Source organism: Haliotis rufescens, unplaced genomic scaffold (assembly GCF_023055435.1).
Source record: "Haliotis rufescens isolate VD_foot unplaced genomic scaffold, xgHalRufe1.0.p SCAF_33, whole genome shotgun sequence".
NCBI lineage: Eukaryota > Metazoa > Mollusca > Gastropoda > Lepetellida > Haliotidae > Haliotis > Haliotis rufescens.
In genome coordinates, this window is record NW_025964035.1 from 2,947,597 (window position 1) to 2,974,711 (window position 27,115).

Sequence of the window (27,115 nt, forward strand, 5' to 3'; positions counted from 1 at the left end):
AATTAGCGCTGATAGGTGATTAGCAATAGACAATGGAAGCCAACACTTTACAGTAATTAGCGCTGATAGGTGATTAGCAAAAGACAATACAAGCCAACACTTTACAGTAATTAGCGCTGATAGGTGATGAGCAATAGACAATGGAAGCCAACACTTTACAGTAATTAGCGCTGATAGGTGATTAGCAATAGACAATGGAAGCCAACACTTTACAGTAATTAGCGCTGATAGGTGATTAGCAATAGACAATGGAAGCCAACACTTTACAGTAATTAGCGCTGATAGGTGATTAGCAATAGACAATGGAAGACAACACTTTACAGTAATTAGCGCTGTTAGGTGATTAGCAATAGACAATGGAAGCCAAGACTTTACAGTAATTAGCGCTGATAGGTGATTAGCAATAGACAGTGGAAGCCAACACTTTACAGTAATTAGCGCTGATAGGTGATTAGCAATAGCGATTGAAGACAACACTTTAAAGTAATTAGCGCTGATAGGTGATTAGCAATAGACAATGGAAGCCAACACTTTACAGTAATTAGCGCTGATAGGTGATTAGCAATAGACAATGGAAGCCAACACTTTACAGTAATTAGTGCTGATAGGTGATTAGCAATAGACAATGGAAGCCAACACTTTACAGTAATTAGTGCTGATAGGTGATTAGCAATAGACAGTGGAAGCCAACACTTTACAGTAATTAGCGCTGATAGGTGATTAGCAATAGACAATGGAAGTTAACACTTTACAGTAATTAGCGCTGATAGGTGATTAGCAATAGACAGTGGAAGCCAACACTTTACAGTAATTAGCACTGATAGGTGATTAGCAATAGACAATGGAAGCCAACACTTTACAGTAATTAGCACTGATAGGTGATTAGCAATAGACAATGGAAGTTAACACTTTACAGTAATTAGCGCTGATAGGTGATTAGCAATAGACAATGGAAGCCAACACTTTACAGTAATTAGCGCTGATAGGTGATTAGCAATAGACAATGGAAGACAACACTTTACAGTAATTAGTGCTGATAGGTGATTAGCAATAGACAGTGGAAGCCAACACTTTACAGTAATTAGCGCTGATAGGTGATTAGCAATAGACAATGGAAGCCAACACTTTACAGTAATTAGCGCTGATAGGTGATTAGCAATAGACATTGGAAGCCAACACTTTACAGTAATTAGCGCTGATAGGTGATTAGCAATAGACAATGGAAGCCAACACTTTACAGTAATTAGCGCTGATAGGTGATTAGCAATAGACAATGGAAGCCAACACTTTACAGTAATTAGCGCTGATAGGTGATTAGCAATAGACAATGGAAGCCAACACTTTACAGTAATTAGCACTGATAGGTGATTAGCAATAGACAGTGGAAGACAACACTTTACAGTAATTAGCGCTGATAGGTGATTAGCAATAGACAATGGAAGCCAACACTTTACAGTAATTAGCACTGATAGGTGATTAGCAATAGACAATCGAAGTTAACACTTTACAGTAATTAGCGCTGATAGGTGATTAGCAATAGACAATGGAAGCCAACACTTTACAGTAATTAGCACTGATAGGTGATTAGCAATAGACAATGGAAGTTAACACTTTACAGTAATTAGCACTGAGAGGTGATTAGCAATAGACAATGGAAGCCAACACTTTACAGTAATAAGCACTGATAGGTGATTAGCAATAGACAATGGAAGCCAACACTTTACAGTAATTAGTGCTGATAGGTGATTAGCAATAGACAGTGGAAGCCAACACTTTACAGTAATTAGCGCTGATAGGTGATTAGCAATAGACAATGGAAGCCAACACTTTACAGTAATTAGCGCTGATAGGTGATTAGCAATAGACAATGGAAGACAACACTTTACAGTAATTAGCGCTGATAGGTGATTAGCAATAGACAATGGAAGCCAACACTTTACAGTAATTAGCGCTGATAGGTGATTAGCAATAGACAATGGAAGCCAACACTTTACAGTAATTAGCGCTGATAGGTGATTAGCAATAGACAATGGAAGCCAACACTTTACAGTAATTAGCGCTGATAGGTGATTAGCAATAGACAATGGAAGCCAACACTTTACAGTAATTAGCGCTGATAGGTGATTAGCAATAGACAATGGAAGACAACACTTTACAGTAATTAGCACTGATAGGTGATTAGCAATAGACAATGGAAGCCAACACTTTACAGTAATTAGCGCTGATAGGTGATTAGCAATAGACAATGGAAGTTAACACTTTACAGTAATTAGCGCTGATAGGTGATTAGCAATAGACAATGGAAGCCAACACTTTACAGTAATTAGCGCTGATAGGTGATTAGCAATAGACAATGGAAGCCAACACTTTACAGTAATTAGCGCTGATAGGTGATTAGCAATAGACAATGGAAGCCAACACTTTACAGTAATTAGCGCTGATAGGTGATTAGCAATAGACAATGGAAGCCAACACTTTACAGTAATTAGCGCTGATAGGTGATTAGCAATAGACAATGGAAGCCAACACTTTACAGTAATTAGCGCTGATAGGTGATTAGCAATAGACAATGGAAGACAACACTTTACAGTAATTAGCACTGATAGGTGATTAGCAATAGACAATGGAAGCCAACACTTTACAGTAATTAGCGCTGATAGGTGATTAGCAATAGACAATGGAAGTTAACACTTTACAGTAATTAGCGCTGATAGGTGATTAGCAATAGACAATGGAAGCCAACACTTTACAGTAATTAGCGCTGATAGGTGATTAGCAATAGACAATGGAAGACAACACTTTACAGTAATTAGTGCTGATAGGTGATTAGCAATAGACAGTGGAAGCCAACACTTTACAGTAATTAGCGCTGATAGGTGATTAGCAATAGACAATGGAAGCCAACACTTTACAGTAATTAGCGCTGATAGGTGATTAGCAATAGACAATGGAAGACAACACTTTACAGTAATTAGCGCTGATAGGTGATTAGCAATAGACAATGGAAGCCAACACTTTACAGTAATTAGCGCTGATAGGTGATTAGCAATAGACAATGGAAGACAACACTTTACAGTAATTAGCGCTGATAGGTGATTATCAATAGACAGTGGAAGCCAACACTTTACAGTAATTAGCGCTGATAGGTGATTAGCAATAGACAATGGAAGCCAACACTTTACAGTAATTAGCGCTGATAGGTGATTAGCAATAGACAATGGAAGCCAACACTTTACAGTAATTAGCACTGATAGGTGATTAGCAATAGACAGTGGAAGACAACACTTTACAGTAATTAGCGCTGATAGGTGATTAGCAATAGACAATGGAAGCCAACACTTTACAGTAATTAGCACTGATAGGTGATTAGCAATAGACAATGGAAGTTAACACTTTACAGTAATTAGCGCTGATAGGTGATTAGCAATAGACAATGGAAGCCAACACTTTACAGTAATTAGCACTGATAGGTGATTAGCAATAGACAATGGAAGTTAACACTTTACAGTAATTAGCACTGAGAGGTGATTAGCAATAGACAATGGAAGCCAACACTTTACAGTAATAAGCACTGATAGGTGATTAGCAATAGACAATGGAAGCCAACACTTTACAGTAATTAGTGCTGATAGGTGATTAGCAATAGACAGTGGAAGCCAACACTTTACAGTAATTAGCGCTGATAGGTGATTAGCAATAGACAATGGAAGCCAACACTTTACAGTAATTAGCGCTGATAGGTGATTAGCAATAGACAATGGAAGACAACACTTTACAGTAATTAGTGCTGATAGGTGATTAGCAATAGACAGTGGAAGCCAACACTTTACAGTAATTTAGATCTGATAGGTGATTAGCAATAGACAATGGAAGCCAACACTTTACAGTAATTAGCGCTGATCGGTGATTAGCAATAGACAGTGGAAGCCAACACTTTACAGTAATTAGCGCTGATAGGTGATTAGCAATAAACAATGGAAGCCAACACTTTACAGTAATTAGCGCTGATAGGTGATTAGCAATAGACAATGGAAGCCAACACTTTACAGTAATTAGCGCTGATAGGTGATTAGCAATAGACAGTGGAAGCCAACACTTTACAGTAATTAGCGCTGATAGGTGATTAGCAATAGACAGTGGAAGCCAACACTTTACAGTAATTAGCGCTGATAGGTGATTAGCAATAGACAATGGAAGCCAACACTTTACAGTAATTAGCACTGATAGGTGATTAGCAATAGACAGTGGAAGACAACACTTTACAGTAATTAGCGCTGATAGGTGATTAGCAATAGACAATGGAAGCCAACACTTTACAGTAATTAGCGCTGATAGGTGATTAACAATAGACAATGGAAGACAACACAAGGATGGTATGTTTTAACAATGTATGGGTATACACAAGGAAGGTATATTTCAACAATGTATGTGTATACACAAGGATGGTATGTTGTAACAACGTACGGGTATACACAAGGATGATATGTTTCAACAACGTACGGGTATACACAAACATGGTATGTCTCACCATACGGGTATACACAAGGATGGTATGTCTCATCATACGGGTATACACAAGGATGATATGTTTTAACATCGTACACGTATACACAAGGATGGTATGTTTCAACAACGTACGGGTATACACAAACATGGTATGTTTCAACAACGTACAGGTATACACAGGGATGGTATGTTTCAACAATGTACAGGTATACACAGGGATGGTATGTTTCAACAACGTACAGGTATACACAGGGATGGTATGTTTCAACAATGTACAGGTATACACAAGGATGGTATGTTTCAACAATGTACGGGTATACACAAGGATTGTATGTTTAAACAATGTACGGGTATACACAAGGATGGTATGTTTCAACAATGTACGGGTATACACAGGGATGGTATGTTTCAACAATGTACGGGTATCCTCAGGGATGGTATGTTTCAACAATGTACGGGTATCCTCAGGGATGGTATGTTTCAACAATGTACAGGTATCCACAAGGATGGTATGTTTAAACAATGTACGGGTATACACAAGGATGGTATCTTTCAACAACGTACAGGTATACACAGGGATGGTATGTTTCAACAATGTACAGGTATACACAGGGATGGTATGTTTCAACAATGCACATGTATACACAGGGATGGTATGTTTCAACAACGTACGGGTATCCACAAGGATGGTATGTTTCAACAATGTACAGGCATACACAGGGATGGTATCTTTCAACAACGTACAGGTATACACAGGGATGGTATGTTTCAACAATGCACATGTATACACAGGGATGGTATGTTTGAACAATGTACAGGTATACACAAGGATGGTATGTTTCAACCATGTACGGGTATACACAAGGATGGTATGTTTTAACAATGTACAGGTATACACAAGGATGGTATGTTTTAACAATGTACAGGTATACATAAGGATGGTATGTTTCAACAATGTACATGTATACACAGGGATGGTATGTTTGAACAATGTACAGGTATACACAAGGATGGTATGTTTCAACAATGTACAGGTATACACAGTGATGGTATATTTTAACAATGAACAGGTATACACAAGGATGGTATGTTTCAACAACGTACGGGTATACACAAGAATTGTATGTTTCAACAATGTACAGGTATACACAAGGATGGTATGTTTCAACAACATACAGGTATACACAAGGATGGTATGTTTCAACATCGTACGGGTATACACAAGGATTGCATGTTTCAACAATGTACAGGTATACACAAGGATTGTATGTTTTAACAATGTACAGGTATACACAGGGATGGTATGTTTCAACAATGTACGGGTATACACAGGGATGGTATGTATCAACAATGTACAGGTATCCTCAGGGATGGTATATTTTAACAATGAACAGGTATACACAAGGATGGTATGTTTCAACAATGTACGGGTATACACAAACATGGTATGTTTCAACAACGTACGGGTATACACAAGGATGGTATGTTTCAATAATGTACAGGTATACACAAGGATGGTATGATTCAACAATGTACAGGTATACACAAGGATTGTATGTTTCAACAACGTACGGGTATACACAAGGATAGTATGTTCCAACAACGTCCAGGTATACACAGGGATGGTATGTTTCAACATCTTACGGGTATACACAAGAATGGTATGTTTCAACAACGTACGGGTATACACAAGGATGGTATGTTTTAACAATGTACGGGTATACACAAGAATGGTATGTTTCAACAACGTACGGGTATACACAAGGATGGTATGTTTCAACAACGTACAGGTATCCACAAGGATGGTATGTTGTAATAATATATGGGTATGCACAAGGATGGTATGTTTCAACAATGTACGGGTTTGTTTGTCCAGTACTGTGCAGCGGCAAGATAATTAGCAGATACGTTGATGATACCTGTGTCAAACGGCGTGATCTAGACTTTACCTATGTGCACCTGTGCCCACAATGATCTGCATGGAAGCTAGTTTACCTATGTCCACCTGTAATTAGTTTACCTTTTTCCACCTGTAATTAGTGTACCTATGTCCACCTGTAATTAATTTTACCTACGTCCACCTGTAAAAGGTGTACCTAAGTCCACCTGTAATTAGTTTACCTTCGTCCACCTGTAATTAGTTTATCTATGCCTACCTGTAAATAGTTTACCCATGTCCACCTGTATCCACTATATATTGATCTGTAAGGAAGCTAGTTTACCCACGTCCACCTGTAATTAGTTAACCTATGTCAACCTGTTATTAATTTACCTACGTCCACCTGTAATTAATTTACCTATGTCCACCTGTAATTAGTTTACCTATGTCAACCTGTTATTAATTTACCTACGTCCACCTGTAATAAGTTTACCTATGTTCACCTGTAATTAGTTTACCTATGTCAACCTGTAATTAATTTACCTACACCCACCTGTAATTAATGTACCTATGTCCACCTGTAATTAGTATACCTACGTCCATCTGTAACTAATTTACCTACCACCACCTGTAATTCGTTTACAAATGTCCACTTGTAATTAGTTAACCTTCGTTTAACTGTAATTAGATTACCTACGTCCACCTGTAATTAATTACCTACGCCTAAATGTAATAAGTTTACTAATGTCCACCTGTAATTAGTTTACCTTCGTCCACCTATTGTTTGTTTACCTACGACCACTTGTAATTTGTTTACTTTCATCCACCTGTATCCACCATGTAGAGATCTGCATGGGACATAGTTTACCTATGACCACCTATAATTTGTTAAGCTACACCCACCGGTAATTAGTTTACCTATGTCCACCTATATCCACCATGTAAGGATCTGCATGGAACATAGTTTACATATGACTACCTGTAATAAGTTTAGCTATGTCCACCTGTAATTAGTTTACCTGTGTCCACCTATATCCACCATGTAGAGATCTGCATGGAAGATAGTTTACCTGTGACCACCTGTAATTAGTTTACCTATGTCCACCTGTAATTAATATACCTACACCCACCTGTAATTAGTTTACCTATGTCCACCTATATACACCATGTAGAAATCTGCATGGAACATAGTTTACATATGACCACCTGTAATTAGTTTACCTATGTCCACCTGTAATTAATTTACCTGTGTCCACCTGTATACACATGTAGAGATCAGCATGGAAGATAGTTTACCTACGTCCACTTGTAATTAGTTTACCTGTGTCCACCTGTAATTAGATTACCTATGTCAACCTTTTTCCATTATGTATTGATCTGCATGGAAGATAGTTTACCTACGTCCACCTGTAATTAGTTTACCTACGTCCACCTGTAATTAGACTACCTATGTCCACCTGTATCCACTATGTATTGATCTGTATGGAAGATAGTTTACCTACGTCCACCTGTAATTAGTTTACCTATGTCCACCTGTAACTAGTTTACCTATGTCCACCTGTAATTAGATTACCTATGTCCACCTATATCCACCATGTAGAGATATGCATGGAAGATAGTTTACCTACGTCCACCCGTAATTAGTTTACCTATGTCCATCTGTAGTTAGTTTACCTATGTCCACCTGTAATTAGTTTACCTGCGTCCACCTGTAATAAGATTACCTATGTCCACCTATATCCACTATGTATTGTTCTGCATGGAAGATAGTTTACCTATGTCCACCTGTAATTAGTTTACCTATGTCCACCTGTAATAAGATTACCTATGTCCACCTGTATACACTATGTATTGATCTGCATGGAAGATAGTTTACCTACGTCCACCTGTAATTAGTTTACCTGTGTCCACCTGTAATTAGATTACCTATGTCAACCTATATCCACTATGTATTGATCTGCATGGAAGATAGTTAACCTTCGTCCACCTGTTATTAGTTTACCTGTGTCCACCTGTAACTAGATTACCTATGTCCACCTGTATCCACTATGTATTGATCTGCATGGAAGATAGTTTACCTATGTCCACCTGTAATAAGTTTACCTGTGTCCACCTGTATCCACCATGTAGAGATCTGCAATGAAGATAGTTTACCTACGCCCACCTGTAATTAGTTTACCTGTGTCCACCTGTGATTAGATTACCTATGTCCACCTATATCCACTATGTATTGATCTGCATGGAAGATAGTTTACCTACGTCCACCTGTAATTAGTTTACCTATGTCCACCTGTATCCACTATTTATGTATCTGCATGGAAGATAGTTTACCTATGTCCACCTGTAATTAGTTTACCTGTGTCCACCTGTAATTAGATTACCTATGTCCACCTATATACACTATGTATTGATCTGCATGGAAGATAGTTTACCTATGTCCACCTGTAATTAGTTTACCTGTGTCCACCTGTAATTAGATTACCTATGTCCACCTGTATCCACTATGTATTGATCTGCATGGAAGATAGTTTACCTATGTCCACCTGTAATAAGTTTACCTGTGTCCACCTGTATCCACCATGTAGAGATCTGCAATGAAGATAGTTTACCTACGCCCACCTGTAATTAGTTTACCTGTGTCCACCTGTGATTAGATTACCTATGTCCACCTATATCCACTATGTATTGATCTGCATGGAAGATAGTTTACCTACGTCCACCTGTAATTAGTTTACCTATGTCCACATGTATCCACTATTTATTTATCTGCATGGAAGATAGTTTACCTATGTCCACCTGTAATTAGTTTACCTGTGTCCACCTGTAATTAGATTACCTATGTCCACCTATATCCACTATGTATTGATCTGCATGGAAGATAGTTTACCTATGTCCACCTGTAATTAGTTTACCTGTGTCCACCTGTAATTAGTTTATCTGTGTCCACCTGTAATTAGATTACCTATGTCCACCTGTATCCACTATGTATTTATCTGCATGGAAGATAGTTTACCTACGTCCACCTGTAATTAGTTTACCTGTGTCCACCTGTAACTAGATTACCTATGTCCACCTGTATCCACTATGTATTGATCTGCATGGAAGATAGTTTACCTAAGTCCACCTGTAATAAGTTTACCTGTGTCCACCTGTATCCACCATGTAGAGATCTGCAATGAAGATAGTTTACCTACGCCCACCTGTAATTAGTTTACCTGTGTCCACCTGTGATTAGATTACCTATGTCCACCTATATCCACTATGTATTGATCTGCATGGAAGATAGTTTACCTACGTCCACCTGTAATTATTTTACCTATATCCACCTATATCCACTATTTATTGATCTGCATGGAAGATAGTTTACCTATGTCCACCTGTAATTAGTTTACCTGTGCCCACCTGTAATTAGATTACCTATGTCCACCTATATCCACTATGTATTGATCTGCATGGAAGATAGTTTACCTATGTCCACCTGTAATTAGTTTACCTGTGTCCACCTGTAATTAGTTTATCTGTGTCCACCTGTAATTAGATTACCTATGTCCACCTGTATCCACTATGTATTGATCTGCATGGAAGATAGTTTACCTACGTCCACCTGTAATTAGTTTACCTATGTCCACCTGTAATTAGTTTACCTGTGTCCACCCGAAATTAGATTACCTATGTCCACCTGTATTCACTATGTATTGATCTGCATGGAAGCTAGTTTACCGGAGCAGCGGCAATCATCAATGTTATATGTGTTTGTTAATATCGAACCCACAAACTGTTGATGACAGATTGACCATCACCTGGAGCGTTTGGGCAACAATATGCTGACGTGTGCCGACCTGCAACATGCCTATGGCACGTAAACGTTCAGCTAGCTGCAAACGTCTCATGATTCTTCGAAAATGTTCTTGCCCCATAAATCACTTACTTTCATTGCCAGACATTGGTGTATTTTCGGGTAGTTTCACCTCAAAACAAAGTATCCCTGCTTTTATGCACAGTATAGTTCACCTGTGTTAGCCATGCATTGATGTAACACATGTACCTAGTTTACCTACATGTATGTCCACCTGCAATTAGTGTACTTGTGACCTTTTCACGACCTGTTGTATCGTAGTAATAATTTGAGTACAATAATCTGGTTATCTGATACAATGCTGCATCGAACGACTTCTCTTTGTCTAGGACTCAGATGCTGTCTCGGAGAAGAAAAGGAAAAATTACTGGGGATCGATCCACTTCCTCAGGTCTGATAAGAAAAAGGCTTCATCGTGAGTATTTGATTACTGTCGTACCCTGACTGACTTTAATATCAGGCCTGTTTGTAAAGGCTTTATATTACCCATTTACCAATAATTAATCCGATAAACATTACCAAATAACACAATTATCCAGGTTGTAATTGGCCTTCAGTAACCCATTATTGTCGTAAGAGGCGCCTATCCTTGCGACTAACGGGATCGGGTGGTCAGACTCGCTGACTTGGTTGATGCTTGTCATCGTATCTCAATTGCGTAAATCGATGCTCGTGATAACAATGACTGGATCAATGACTCGCCATCATATAGCTGCAATGTTGCTGTTTGCGATGTAAACCAACCAACCAAAAAGCGACAGGTACATGTTTACAGATCAAAACATTAAGGCTGCCATATATATATATATATATATATATATATATATATATATATATATATATATATATCATTCATAACATTTATAGATATGCAAAAATATGAATAGAGATTCATCAGTATTGTGGACATAGAATTGACATCCATGGATATGTTTACCCAGAATCATTCAAACTCTTGGCGAGGATGGTGTATATCTGGTCAGGGATTGCACCGATGGACAGGTAAGTAATATTCCATTGTTACTTATATTCCATCGAATATTATTTTCAAAAGATATTTCAAACTAACAGAACCTCTACATGTAGCAGACTCTTAAAAAATGCCTTCAAATGCCAGGCTGCTTGTACTAGTCCGGACTGATGCCGATTTATAGTGCTAGCCCACTGAGATACCATGCCGCAGTTTAACATGAATATCCCACTCAGACACAGTATACTGACTCCGAGCCGACCAGTCCTTGTTTTAGCCCCTTAATGCCGAGCGCTTGACAGGGTAACAACAAGTACCATCTTTGAACGTCTTTTGGTATGACGCGGCCGGGGATCGAACCCCGGACCTTCTGCTCTCCGGGCGGACGCTCTACCTCTAGACCACGGAGGCGGTGCTCTGACACGCCAGTACCAAGCACAACCACTACACCCATACCACTGGACCCGTGAAGATTCCGGGGTAGAATAGGTCCTCAGCAACCCAATCTTGCCGTAAAAGGCGACTATGCTTGTCGTAAAAGGCGACTAACGGGATCGGGTGGTTGATGCATGTCATCAATCCCAATTACGTGGATCGATGCTCATGATGTCAATTACTGGATTGTCTGGTCCAGACTCGATTATGTTACAGACCACCGTCATATAGCTGGAATATTGCTGAGTGCGGCGTTTAACATCTAACAAACAAACAAAACATACCACTGAACAAATTCCACACTGTCACCATTGTCATTCTTTTTCAGAAGGTCTTGATTGTGTTTCTAGAAGGCAGCACAAGAAAGTTTAGGATATTGTTTGAGGTATGGTTAAGTCTCATGAACGATACATGAAGAGCTCTTAGGTTACCGGGTTCTTCACTAGTGTATACCTTGATATGAACTTTCATTTATCCAGGGGACGGTCGGGTAGCCTAGTAATTAAAGCGTTCGCTCGTCACGCTGTAGACCCGGGTTCAATTCCCGACATGGGTACAATGTGTGAAGCCCATTTCTGGTGTCCCCCGCCGTGATATTGCTGGAATATTGCTAAAAGCGGCGTAAAACCATACTCACTCACTCACTCACTCACTCACCCACTCACTCACTCATTTATCCAGCCTCAAGTCAATATGTTTACGTGCCAGGCTTATGTTGTACTAAGCACATTAGTCATAGCTTTTAACATAGGAATACAATATTGTTAGAAAAGGTCCTGCTCTATGCTCTCTGTGGTCGGGCTTGGTTGATTGCTGTGACTGTATACAGACAGCATGAGTTGCTCATGATGTCAACCACTTGTTTTACTATAGTGTTCATTCAGGTATCTCTTAATTTATTTTTTTTCATTATTGACCATTCAAACAGATATAAGGTATTCATGTGATTATACATTGGGTGTAAGGACCAAGCTTTAATTTGCATTACATGTATTTACAGTCGATACGGTCATAGCTGTGTTGTGGGGTTAACTAAGCCCTACTACAGTTACCTATGTTATTGTCGTTCAGCCCCGTTGTGGACAAAGGGCGACATGCCTCCACCACTTGCCTGGTCAGCCAACGTTTATTTAAGTCACGGGGAGTAGTTGGTCTATCGACTCTGGCTCCGAACTATCCCTCTCAGCATTCGTGTGCCCGCCCTTGCACTCTCCAGGATTAAACACAAAACATAGGTTATACTCACATAGGTTTAATAACGCCCCAGTCCATCTTCAAATACAACTTCTAAAAAAAACAGGCCAAACTCATCATAGACTTCGTAATAATACTCATATATTAGTTTGAAAACTTGTCTACACTCTCAAAAAAGAAACGCAACCCCAGTCTGAAAATGTGAGAAAACCCCAAGAAGGAAAAATATTGATTGTAAATACAATTTTTCTGATATGCACTTATACCATGTATACTGTTTATTAACGTAAGCGCCCAAACACACCAATTTTCGTGCACAAGGGCATTTTATTGTTACTTTTATCATAGTGAGCAAAATTTTCACGTGGCCCATGCCAAAAGCCTCAGGCACGTGCAATTCATGGAAAGAGCAGTAGAAGTATGGGTTTTTAAAAGCACGTGTTGATTTGCGATTCACTCTATCATTTTCACCGAAAGACAAGGTCGAATATGCCACGGTTGAGTGCTGCAGATCGAAAAATCGCCATTGGTCGTATTGAGGCCGGACAAAGCTTTGGAAACGTTGCCCGGCACCTCAATGTTCATAAAACAACGATTTCCGGACTTTGGAGCCGATACACCCAGTTTCATGCAACTAAAGATCGCCCCAGAAGTGGTAGGCCAAGGGTTACCACACCACCTCAGGATCGATTCATCCGGGTCACCCACCTACTTAATCGGCTAGCCACACCTACCGTCACTGCAACACAGGTGCCAGGTTTGAGAAGAGTGTCCGCACAAAAAATTAGGAACCGTCTACGAGAGGCCGGTCTACGTGCAAGAAGACCACTTATTGGACCTGTTTTACGCCACGAACATCGACGTCAACGACTCAGGTAGTGCACCAACGTTCGGATATGGAGCCTCAGAAACTGGAGGCGCGTCTGGTTTAGTGACGAATCACGTTTCTCTTACAACGCCGTGACGGAAGACAGCGTGTCTATAGAAGAGGAAACGAACGTTTTGCCCCGAACTGCGTTCGGCAGGTCGACAGATTTGGAGGAGGGAGCGTCATGGTGTGGGGAGCCATGTCTTACAACCAAAGATCAGACTTGGTGATCATTCGTGGCAATTTGACAGCCCAGCGCTATATCAATGACGTCTTACAGCCTCATCTTCTGCCGATTATCGACCAACAGAGGGAGCTCTATCAACACATGCAACAGTGAATTTTCTCCAGAATTCTAACGTCAACATGTTACCATGGCCCTCCTGATCACCAGACATCAACCCAATCGAACATCTTTGGGATTATCTGGACCGACGAGTACGTGCACGTACACCGCCGCCGCAGACGTTGGATGCACTAGCCGTTGCACTGCAGGAGGAGTGGAGAGCAATCCCTCGGGAAAGAATCCGGCGTCTAATCCGTTCTGTTCCTAAGAGGTGTAATGCTGTGATCGCAGCTCGTGGCGCTCATACGAGGTACTGTGAAAGACGCCCCCTTGCCTCAAGTCAATCTTAGTGAGAGAACTGTCGAAGTCTGGACTTAAACTTGAATAACTGTACTGCCACCATGCCAAATTTCATTTTGTTGTCTTCAATAATAAATGTGTTATAATAACTTGAATATTGAGATAAACATCTTGAAAATATAGGGGTTGCGTTCCTTTTTTGAGAGTGTATAATCCAGGAGCGGCCTGTAAATAATCGAGTCTGGACCAGACAATCTAGTGATCAATATTTTGGGCACCGATCCACGCAATTGGGATCGATGACATGCATCAAACAAGTCAGCGAGCCTGACCACCCGATCCCGTTAGTCGCCTCTTATATAATTACCACAAGCATATCATCTGTCAGCCCATGCTTGTCATTAGAGGCGACTAACGGGATCGGGTGGTCAGGCTCGCTGACTTGGTTGATGTATATAATTGTTTCCCCTTTGCGTAGATCGATGCTCATGATGTCAATCACAAGATCGCCGTTATAAAGTTGGAATATTGGTGAGTGCGGCGTTAAACAACAAACAAACAAAAACTCTTTCACTGAACTAGTCGCGGACCATCATAGATAAAAGTCTTATTAAAATGGGTACCAGTTTAGTTTATGTACTGGGGTGGTCGGGTAGCCTAGTGGTTAAAGCGTTTGCTCGTCACGTCGAAGCTTGATTCCTGACATTTCTGATGTCTCCCGCCGTGATATTGCTGGAAGATTGCTAAAGCGGCGTAAGACCAAACTCACTCACTAGTTTATGTACATGTTCAGTATTTGTCAACAACGTTTGTTTCAGGAGGACGTTTACTTCCTGGAGAGCAACATAGCGGCATCCTTTCCATCGTTAGAGCAACTACTGCATCATTACTATAGAGCTAACCTACCTCGCTATAGCGCCCCTCTGAGAACACCGTACCAGCTCCACCCAATGTACAGCATGAGTTTGCTCTGACCTTGTGACGTTCACGTCTTGACGTAAATACAAAACGTCAACGTAAGAGAAGAACCAATCTCGATTATCCGAGAAAACGGGCTCAAATTGGCGTGAAAGGCAAAGGAGCGGTGAAAAGTATAGAAGTGAATCACTGAAAATCAGTGATGACACCAGGTGTTCGCGAAAAGGGTGAGCATGTATTGCCGTGCCTTGTGTGTTCCGGCCTATTGCCTTTCACGCCTTGACTAACGCTATACCAGCCCCAACCAGTGTTAAAGCAAAGTATTCTCCGACCTTATAATGAAATGTTCATTCTGATGTCGATGTTTTTTTTATACCTATCCAAGTGGATCCCTCACTTAGATAGTCTGGTACTCCTTCAAGCTGATGCCAGGTTGTCGTATTGGATGGACTTATTTCTCAAGACAAGGTTTCACACCAACAGAGGATTCCGACACCTTTTATGACGTACCTCTATGTATGCACATGTACTTCGACCCCTGAAGATCCGGGGTAGAATAGGTCTTCAGCAACCCATGCTTGCCGTAAAAGGTGACTATGCTTGTCGTAAGAAGAGACTGACGGGATCGGGTGGTCAGACTCGCTGAATTGGTTGATGCACGTCATCGATCCCAATTGCGTGAATCGATGTTCATGATGTCAATCTCTGGATTGCCTGGCCCAGATCTGATTATTTACAGACTGCCGTCATATAGCTGGAATATTGCTGAGTGCGGCGTTAAACAACAAACAAACAAACAAATATGTACATACACACACGTATACACATGCATAAAAAATACGACACACACACACAAATACACGAGAGCGCGCGCACGCACACACATGACTTGGTTGTTTGTGTATTATCTTAAGAATATATCGTATGTTAACGATGTTATATCTAAACAATGAGGGGCGGTCGGGTAGCCTAGTGGTTAAAGCGTTCACTCGTCACGCCGTAGACCCGGGTTCGATTCCCGACATGGGTACAATGTGTGAAGCCCATTTCTGGTGTCCCTGCCGTGATATTGCTGGAATATTGCTTAATGCGGTGTTAATCCACACTCACTCACTCTAAACAATGAACTGTACTGGCGCTTAGTCAGCACCCAGAGAATACGTCTACATGGTTTTGATTTAAAACTTTTACAATTATTTTAAACATTCGCATATTACACAGCAACTGACACATCTTATCTTCAATCAATCAATTTGTCGGTAAACATTTCTAACAAGGCAGGGTCATGTGGTTGCAAATTCATATCTCACCCCAGTCTATTTTGAACCAATATATTTTTACACACAATTACCCAGGCAAAGATTACGTTTTACAAACTGTTGCAGGAATGACCGATGGTTAAATTGACAGTCAAATTGAACAACAGGTCTTTCAATTTTCAATTACTTAAAAAGCAAACTCGGTATTCTTTCTTTTGCCCCTCAGTTTATTGAAGAAAACAAATACGGCAATGTGATTGTACACTTCTCACTTAAACACCCTCTGTAGACTCGTGAATTTTCTTTTTATTGTTGATCGGTCTAGTGGTAGAGCGTCCGCCCGGAGAGCGGAAGGTCCGGGGTTCGATCCCCGGCCGCGTCATACCAAAAGACGTTAAAAGATGGTACTTATTGTTACCCTGTCTGGCGCTTGGCATAAAGGGGCTAAAACAAGGACTGTGTCTAAGTGGGGTATTCCTGTTAAACTGCGGCATGGTATCTCAGTGAGCTTGCACTATAAATCGGCATCAGTCCGGACTAGTACAAGCAGCCACACACACACACACACGTACATGCACGTATATAAGTGCAATAATCTTGGACGCGACGTTAAACCCAATTTAACCTCACCTCACCTCTTTTAATTGTTATTATTGTTATCGCATATGTGATATAACCTGTTTCCATATACACAGATGATGATACAATGCAGCTACATCAACTGTTTCATTTGTTACAATTTTGTTACCATTTTCTCATGTTTTTTAGATGCATTTTGACCTTATACCAATACTTGCATACACTATATACACTATTCCGTGCGTACGCATACAGAGGAAACTCAATCAGGAGTTATTTTAATCAGAATGAATATTATTTTATTTGTTCACTTCGTAATAGTACTCAAATATTCGTGTCTATCTATAATCCGCCGCCGGCCTGTAAATAATCGAGTGTGGACTAGACAATCCAGTGATCAATATTGTGAGGAACGATCCACTCTGATCAAGCCCATGCTTGTCGTAAGAGGCGACTAACGGGATCGAGTGGTCAGGCTCGCTGACTTGGTTGATGCAACTCATCGTATCCCAATTGCGTAGATCGATGCTCATAATGTCAATCACTGGATTGTCTGGTCCAGACACACACACGTACATGCACGTCGCTATATAAGTGCAATAATCTTGGACGCGACGTTAAACCCCATTTTACGTCACTTCTAACATTGTTATCATCGCTTGATATCTGATCCATATACTTATCAATTATAGTTATTAAATTATACTAGTGCCTCGTAAAACATTGATTCTATCCTGAAGAACACTTCTTAATTCCTAGATTGATGCAATACAACTGCCGAGAGCTGCTTTTAAACAACAAACAAGCATGCAAAACTTTCCGTTACGTCATCCTTCATCACATTGTTTACAAAAGTTTACACTTGTTTTGTCAAGGTCGCACTTGGATTAACCTGGTTTATGATGCTCACGCAAGTATTATTCCGCTTCAGCGAAAGGCTCAAGAATAAAACTTTTCAATCTTAAAGTTTTTGATGTTTTTATTTGGGATTTATTCATCCACATAAAACCCGTCATATCTACAGATGATGTAGAACACCTAGGAATGTCTACAGGTGACGAAGAACATCTAGGTATTTCTGCAGGTGAAGTAGAACACCTAGGAATGTCTACAGGTGAAGTAGAACATCTAGGTATTTCTACAGGTGAAGTAGAACATCTAGGTATGTCTACAGGTGAATTAGAACATCTAGGAATGTCTACAGGTGAAGTAGAACATCTAGGTATGTCTACACGTGAATTAGAACATCTAGGTGTTTCTACAGGTGAAGTAGAACATCTAGGTATGTCTACAGGTGAAGTAGAACATCTAGGAATGTCTACAGGTGAAGTAGAACATCTAGGTGTTTCTACACGTGAAGTAGAACATCTAGGAATGTCTACAGGTGAATTAGAACATCTAGGTGTTTCTACAGGTGAAGTAGAACATCTAGGTATGTCTACAGGTGAAGTAGAACATCTAGGTGTTTCTACACGTGAAGTAGAACATCTAGGTATGTCTACAGATGAAGTAGAACATCTAGGTATGTCTACAGGTGAAGTAGAACATCTAGGAATGTCTACAGGTGAAGTAGAACATCTAGGTGTTTCTACACGTGAATTAGAACATCTAGGAATGTCTACAGGTGAAGTAGAACACCTAGGTATGTCTACAGGTGAATTAGAACATCTAGGTATGTCTACAGGTGACGAAGAACATCTAGGTGTTTCTACAGGTGAAGAAGAACATCTAGGTATGTCTACAGGTGACGAAGAACATCTAGGTATGTCTACAGGTGACGAAGAACATCTAGGTATGTCTACAGGTGAAGTAGAACATCTAGGAATGTCTACAGGTGACGAAGAACATCTAGGTGTTTCAACAGGTGAAGTAGAACATCTAGGTATGTCTACAGGTGAAGTAGAACATCTAGGTGTTTCTACACGTGAAGTAGAACATCTAGGTATGTCTACAGATGAAGTAGAACATCTAGGTATGTCTACAGGTGAAGTAGAACATCTAGGAATGTCTACAGGTGAAGTAGAACATCTAGGTATGTCTACAGATGAAGTAGAACATCTAGGTATGTCTACAGGTGAAGTAGAACATCTAGGTGTTTCTACACGTGAATTAGAACATCTAGGAATGTCTACAGGTGAAGTAGAACACCTAGGTATGTCTACAGGTGAATTAGAACATCTAGGTATGTCTACAGGTGACGAAGAACATCTAGGTGTTTCTACAGGTGAAGAAGAACATCTAGGTATTTCTACAGGTGAAGTAGAACATCTAGGTATGTCTACAGGTGACGAAGAACATCTAGGTGTTTCTACAGGTGAAGTAGAACATCTAGGTATGTCTACAGATGAAGTAGAACATCTAGGTATGTCTACAGGTGAAGTAGAACATCTAGGTGTTTCTACACGTGAATTAGAACATCTAGGAATGTCTACAGGTGACGAAGAACATCTAGGTGTTTCTACAGATGAAGTAGAACATCTAGGTATTTCTACAGTTGAAGTAGAACATCTAGGTATGTCTACAGGTGACGAAGAACATCTAGGTGTTTCAACAGGTGAAGTAGAACATCTAGGAATGTCTACACGTGAATTAGAACATCTAGGTGTTTTTACAGATGAAGTGGAACACCTAGGAATGTCTACACGTGAATTAGAACATCTAGGTGTTTCTACAGGTGCAGTAGAACATCTAGGAATGTCTACACGTGAATTAGAACATCTAGGTGTTTCTACAGGTGAATTAGAACATCTAGGTATGTCTACACGTGAATTAGAACATCTAGGTGTTTCTACAGGTGAAGTAGATCATCTAGGAATGTCTACAGGTGAAGTAGAACATCTAGGTATGTCTACAGATGAAGTAGAACATCTAGGTATGTCTACAGTGAAGTAGAACATCTAGGAATGTCTATAGGTGAATTAGAACATCTATGTATGTCTACAGGTGAAGAAGAACATCTAGGTATGTCTACAGGTGAAGTAGAACATCTAGGTGTTTCTACACGTGAAGTAGAACATCTAGGTATGTCTACAGGTGAATTAGAACATCTAGGAATGTCTACAGGTGAAGTAGAACACCTAGGTATGTCTACAGGTGAAGTAGAACATCTAGGAATGTCTACAGGTGAAGTAGAACATTTAGATATGTCTACAGGTGAATTAGAACATCTAGGTATGTCTACAGGTGACGAAGAACATCTAGGTGTTTCTACAGGTGAAGAAGAACATCTAGGTATTTCTACAGGTGAAGTAGAACATCTAGGTATGTCTACAGGTGACGAAGAACATCTAGGTGTTTCTACAGGTGAAGTAGAACATCTAGGTATGTCTACAGATGAAGTAGAACATCTAGGTATGTCTACAGGTGAAGTAGAACATCTAGGTGTTTCTACACGTGAATTAGAACATCTAGGAATGTCTACAGGTGACGAAGAACATCTAGGTGTTTCTACAGATGAAGTAGAACATCTAGGTATTTCTACAGTTGAAGTAGAACATCTAGGTATGTCTACAGGTGACGAAGAACATCTAGGTGTTTCAACAGGTGAAGTAGAACATCTAGGAATGTCTACACGTGAATTAGAACATCTAGGTGTTTTTACAGATGAAGTGGAACACCTAGGAATGTCTACACGTGAATTAGAACATCTAGGTGTTTCTACAGGTGCAGTAGAACATCTAGGAATGTCTACACGTGAATTAGAACATCTAGGTGTTTCTACAGGTGAATTAGAACATCTAGGTATGTCTACACGTGAATTAGAACATCTAGGTGTTTCTACAGGTGAAGTAGATCATCTAGGAATGTCTACAGGTGAAGTAGAACATCTAGGTATGTCTACAGATGAAGTAGAACATCTAGGTATGTCTACAGTGAAGTAGAACATCTAGGAATGTCTATAGGTGAATTAGAACATCTATGTATGTCTACAGGTGAAGAAGAACATCTAGGTATGTCTACAGGTGAAGTAGAACATCTAGGTGTTTCTACACGTGAAGTAGAACATCTAGGTATGTCTACAGGTGAATTAGAACATCTAGGAATGTCTACAGGTGAAGTAGAACACCTAGGTATGTCTACAGGTGAAGTAGAACATCTAGGAATGTCTACAGGTGAAGTAGAACATTTAGATATGTCTACAGGTGAATTAGAACATCTAGGAATGTCTACAGGTGAAGTAGAACATCTAGGTATTTCTACAGGTGAAGTAGAATACCTAGGAATGTCTACAGGTGAATTAGAACATCTAGGTTTTTCTACAGGTGAAGTAGAACATCTAGGTATGTCTACAGATGAAGTAGAACATCTAGGTATGTCTACAGATGAAGTAGAACATCTAGGAATGTCTACAGGTGAAGTAGAACATCTAGGTATGTCTACAGATGAAGTAGAACATCTAGGAATGTCTACAGGTGAAGTAGAACATCTAGGTACACTACTGCCTAAAAGTTCATTCCCCTAACACGCATATGACACTGGTGTGCAACGGGTGTGCAGCGCGTGTGCAACCCGTTGAGCACACGTGAGTCACTCGTTGCACACGCGTGTGCCATACGTGTAACACGGGACCGGGTTTCAGTTGAAGTTGGAAAATATATTAAAAGAATAGTGAGATAAATCAAAACAGTGAGATGTGAATCTTGAGTTAACGAGCCGCCATTGACCTGTGTTCACCAGACCATGAACACAAGGTCGGCCCGTCTTAATTAATGTTCCGTTGTTGGACTTTTATGGCATGAACCATTCCAGAAGGATCCAGTCTAGCCATTGTGGCTACCCGACAGTAGAACAGCAGTGAGTTTAGAAGCGAGTTTATTGCTAGGGGAATCCCCGAGTTGACACGGTTGTCGCGGGTTGGTAAATGCTCGCCATTAGTGAAGTGATTGTTTGTGCATTGCGGACAAATTTGTTTTAAGTTTTGCCCACGTTAGTCATTGAGGGTGACTATGAATATAATGTTTTTCGTTCGCCAAATTCATGCTTTAGATAGTACAATTATGATAGAACAGTCATCACTACTTATGTCTTATTATTTCACGTAGGAATATGTCCCATTTTCCCACACCCCACTTTCTGTTTGGTATTTTGTAAGACATTCACAGTAACTGTTAATCCTCTGCATTGTGCTGGCAAATTGGGGAAAAACCTGTGACGATCAAACTTAGTTAGAATCCTTGTTTATCTGTGACATCTTCCAACTGGTGACATTTTAGTAAACTTGAAAAGTGATGACGAATTTTAATATTCATATTATTATAGTTTTTCAAATTGTAAATAAAACTTTGATACAATTGTGCTGCACTCATTGGAAAAATGTATTGTCTGTGGGTAAGTTTATATGTCACGTCACATCAGCATTTTTTTCAGTTATATTGCGGCGAAATAATTGCCAGCTTTTGGGACTACATGTAACATGGCTGCTTTTATATTTCTTATACAGGTGCTTGACTGCCTCAGTAGTGCATGATCAATTAGAATTTTTATTGTGTAAACAAATCAGTCAAGATTGCAACAATAGATGAATAAATTAAACAAATCTGGACCGCAGTTACCAATTAACAATTTAAGACATAGAGACAGGCAGTCGATATATAACAAACGTTATGGTCCTATTAAGACGATTGACAGTTAGAACGTTGGAATAAATGACCCTATATTGTAGAGTCAATCTCTTTTGATATGTTTAAACTCTCTTTAAGGCATGTATCATAAATCTGTTATATGTTTCTACTGTTAGAATGTGTCCTGATCACCATCAAAAAACACCATTCATTGCGTGCTTGTAACAACCACCTGTGTTAACATAACACGCACATATCATCAAAGAAAAACCGCTGGTCAGAGTAACGCGAATAATTTATTTCTGAAAGTCGGCGTAACGCGAATGAATCGAATTGGTACCTTGATATTCAACAAGTAATAATCTTGTTTATTTCCAGGCCATCCTGATCATCGTTTACTCCTACTTCATGCATGGTTAGAGGCAAGATCATGATCAAAGGCGCCGCCCAGCATTTATTAGGCAACAGACAGGGTTGTCTGTTTCGCTTCGCTTCGAACCACAATCCCAACCCTGTCGGTAGGGTATATCTAATCGGTGAGCACATGTGTCAGTGTCGAATGGTTTTGTGATAGTTGTACAAATATGTGCAAATATGCGTTGTATATCGTATATCTTTGTTACTAACTATCCTCTTATTTGCTTAAAGAAAACGGATATTACCAACAGAAAGTTAGCCAACTGGAAGATCCACTGTCTGCTACATTCCTTATATAGGCTAAACGGTCCTGTTTGTGTGTACTAGACGTAACATCCGAAGACTAATAAATTCAATTTTAAGACAGTACAGACTATGGAGCCGAAAGGTAATATGTCCAGAACGCATCTGCTATGTATAAGAGGATGTCTATGACCTGAAATGTTATAACGTTAGATCGCGAGGGCGAAACATTAATGTAGATACACGAGAGTTGGGACACTGGCTGTGTTACACAAGACACGCGGTTTGAAATCAGTCACTGACATAAGAGATAATGTTAATATAACACACAATTTTGCTTTCATATGAAGCATTATGAGAACTGGGGAGCCAATATGCAAGTATTACACGCATTCACTCTATTATAGCAAATAAACAAGTCCATGGAAAATGCTTTGTTGCACTTTAATGTTTTTTTGCTTTCACTTAGACATTCATAACAGTAAGAGAAGGTTTGGGATTCCTCTTGAAAGTACTAAAATAACAACTGTTGTTTACTGAACAGAGAGTTTTTATGATAAAAACATTGACAATAAATTTCTTCTCTCATTTTCCAATGTAGTTCACTTCAAATTTCTTCTCTTTCGCTAAACTGTTCAGAAAAAATGTTAACAAGATCCGAAGGTAATGAGCCTGTTGAATGTTACCCTGTGAGATCTGTCAAATCTTTCACGGATTTGACGCTATCTACAGGTTCAGCCATTTCCAATTTCCTCCACTAGTTATTGGAAACATTCAGGAAAATATTTCCTTTCTCCCTTAATCCCATCTTTCATGCATGTAAAACATATACTTAGTGAGAGCTTTCTATAATCCATACAATAAACTAATGTTCATTCATTATGATATTGATGGGTGTAGGGAACAGTCCCTTTGAATTTTATGATTTAACACACACACATTTATGTACAGTTTGGCAGATTATAATAATATGAATATAAAAAGTCATCACCACTTCTCAAGTTCACTACAATGTCACCAGTGGGAAGTTGTCGGAGATAAACACGGATTCTTACCAAGTCTGATCTTTTTTACCATGGAGTGCATGAACTGGTTGAGTGACTTCTTTCAATCAGAATTACACACAGAGAAAGAAAGGGGGGTTAATGTATTACATTACGTTACATTATTGAGTATATAGTAAAGATTTATAGGTATATATGTTGACTATTAATTATAAATGATGTATAAAAGTTTGCAATATAGATAAAATTAAGCCCATATATATTAGTAATGTATAGCTTTGATAGGTATAAAGCACAGCAGGATATAGTAATATAAACAGTTAGGCTGTATGAGGGGCCTGCTAAATAAAGGAAAACTGAAGTGAAGCCTAGCTTCAACATTGATATATTTGTATGTTAACATGTTTGATAGCGCTTGTACAAGAAACTTATTCTCCAGGAAAAGTAATTAAGCATTAAGAAACCTGACAGACACTTTTTACGTTCAATCCGTAATCTGTAGGTTTGTTCATTGGGACAGGACGTCGTTCTTTCTGAAGTATTGTTTTCACACAACAGCCGATAATCCCTAAGCTTACTCTGGTCCATTCGCCTTATTCAAAAAGATTGAGAGAAGTTTCAGCTCTAGTGACCAACTCCGAGAGTTGGCTTCTTTCCCGGGAATACCTCTGCCTTCTGGCTTCAAACGACCAAAGCATTTATTTTGTAATCTAGGCTTACATACATTTACATTCATACATAATTTACATACATTTAATCATACATAAAGCCATACATACCATGCGTACACACAGCCATGTAATCATACGTACATGCTGAATAGGAAGCGTGTGTATTGATCTGTTGTCTTAATCACTGACCCATCAAGAGTGTCAGTCGCCAGGTATAAAATCTTTTTATTGTGATAACTGTCACACCTGATCATGACTTATTTTTCTGAATGAGACGCCTGAAAACAAGGGGTGAACTTTTACACAGTAACTCGGGGAAACAATTTCTTTGCTATAGAATCAAAGTACCGTTGTGCTCATGTGTATGGAGTACATATATCTCACGATGATGTGTCATTCCTTAACCAGTACGATGTATGGCATAAGTATATACAATTAAAAGTAGACACATGTTAACGATAATAATGACAGAGAGATAAATAAACGCAGGTCGGGTAACTATTATTACCTTGGTTAATTATAAGTTGCCATTTTTTAAACAGTTTTTCATAAGATGAAAGAAATGATGGTGCAGAAAAAACAGAATAGCAATTAACACTATAGCCGTGATGCAAATGCGTTACTTAATACAGTCCACAAAGAACAATATATAGGGCGCCTTTTTACTATTTATTCGTTATATGATATCAATAATTCATATATGGATACTAAAGAATGAATTTATATCACACATAATTTGTTCCAAGCACCTACAGTATTCGGTAATAACATCAACAGTTTAAATCATAAGTCCCAAGCACGAGAATCTGATGGCACACACGTTTAGTAGCGTGTATGGCCACCATGTGCGTTGAAAACTGCCACACAACGCCTCCGCATGGATCTTGTGAGGCTTGTGAACACATGATTGGGAAGACGACGCCATTGTTGCTGCAAATTCTGTGGTTGGTTCTGGAGAGTGCGCAGACTTCTGCCAAGAGCATCCCAGACGTGTTCGATGGGATTGAGGTCGGGAGATCTTGACGGCAAGTCCATGACGTTGACTCCCGCATTCTGAAGGAAATTCCTTGTCAAAATTGCTGTGTGGGGTCTGGCATTGTCGTGTTCGAAGATCAAACCGGGTCCATGTACATGTGCTGTCATAAAAGGTTGGTTGGTTGGTTTGTTGTTTAACGCCGCAATCAGCAATTTTTTCAGCTATATGACGGCGTTCTGTAAATAATCGAGTCTGGACCTGACAATCCAGTGATTAATGTCATGAGCATCGATCCACGCAATTGGGATCGATGGCATGCATCAACCAATTCAGCGATCCTGACCACCCGATCCCGTAAGTCGCCTTTTACGACAAGCATAGTCACCTTTAACGGCAAGCATGGGTTGCTGAAGACCTATTCTACCCCGGAATATTCACGGGTTTGCCATAAAAGGCAGAAGTTTTGGTGCCAGTACATGGTCCCGGTAAGCAGCAGCGTTGATGTTGCCACGGATGACAAGAAGCCTGGAACGTGCATTGCCACAGAAAGCACCCCACACCATGACACTTCCGCCTCGAAATCTGTCAACTTTCTGTACACAACACTGGGCGTAACGTTCATGACGTCGCCTCCACACCCTCGCCCTACCAACAGCAAATCGAAGATTAAATCGGGATTCGCCACTGAAGTCGACTTGATTCCAATTCCTCTGAGTCCATCGTAAGTGTCGCTGTGCCCACAATTGACGTTGACGTCTGTGTAATTGAGTCAGAATCGGCCCGCAGTATGGCCGTCGTGCTTGAAGGTGAACAGTTCTCAGACGGTTTCGAACAGTTTGCGCACTCAGTCTACCCCTAAACAGTTCATTTCTGGTTGATGTAGCCCTCAAAAATCGGCTACGGAGGTGACGTAAAGACAATCTATCGATCCTCTGCATTTGACGTCACACGTGGTCGACCTGACCGAGGGCGATCAGCGGTGGTACCCGTTTGCTGTAGACGCGTCTATAAATCACAAACAGGCCGTCGACTACAACCCATCGTCCTTGCGACTTCAGCTACGGACGTTCCCGTCTTCAACATGCCGATGGCACGTTCACGTTGCACATTTGAAAGACGTGGCATGACAAATGGCCGTAAAGACTTTTGTTTTTTTGTGTTTTTCTTTTTTTTATTAATGACTGCTAACAAGT

General features: G+C 39.9%; 1 protein-coding gene across 3 annotated transcripts in view; it reads left to right on the forward strand.

Moving 5' to 3' along the window:
• Nucleotides 1-15,867, forward strand: part of LOC124124947 — a 41,427-nt gene extending 25,560 nt beyond the window's left edge. For 2 of the 3 annotated variants that reach the window (XM_046488238.2, XM_046488239.2), the window contains 4 exons: nucleotides 10,571-10,656; nucleotides 11,183-11,243; nucleotides 11,975-12,031; nucleotides 15,113-15,867. In XM_046488238.2, the coding sequence (XP_046344194.2) occupies nucleotides 10,571-10,656; nucleotides 11,183-11,243; nucleotides 11,975-12,031; nucleotides 15,113-15,268 (360 nt within the window). In that variant the 3' untranslated portion in view covers nucleotides 15,269-15,867. The remainder of the gene's footprint in view (nucleotides 1-10,570; nucleotides 10,657-11,182; nucleotides 11,244-11,974; nucleotides 12,032-15,112) is intronic. The other variant, XM_046488240.2, reaches the window with a different exon arrangement.
• The last annotated feature ends 11,248 nt before the right edge of the window (nucleotides 15,868-27,115 follow it).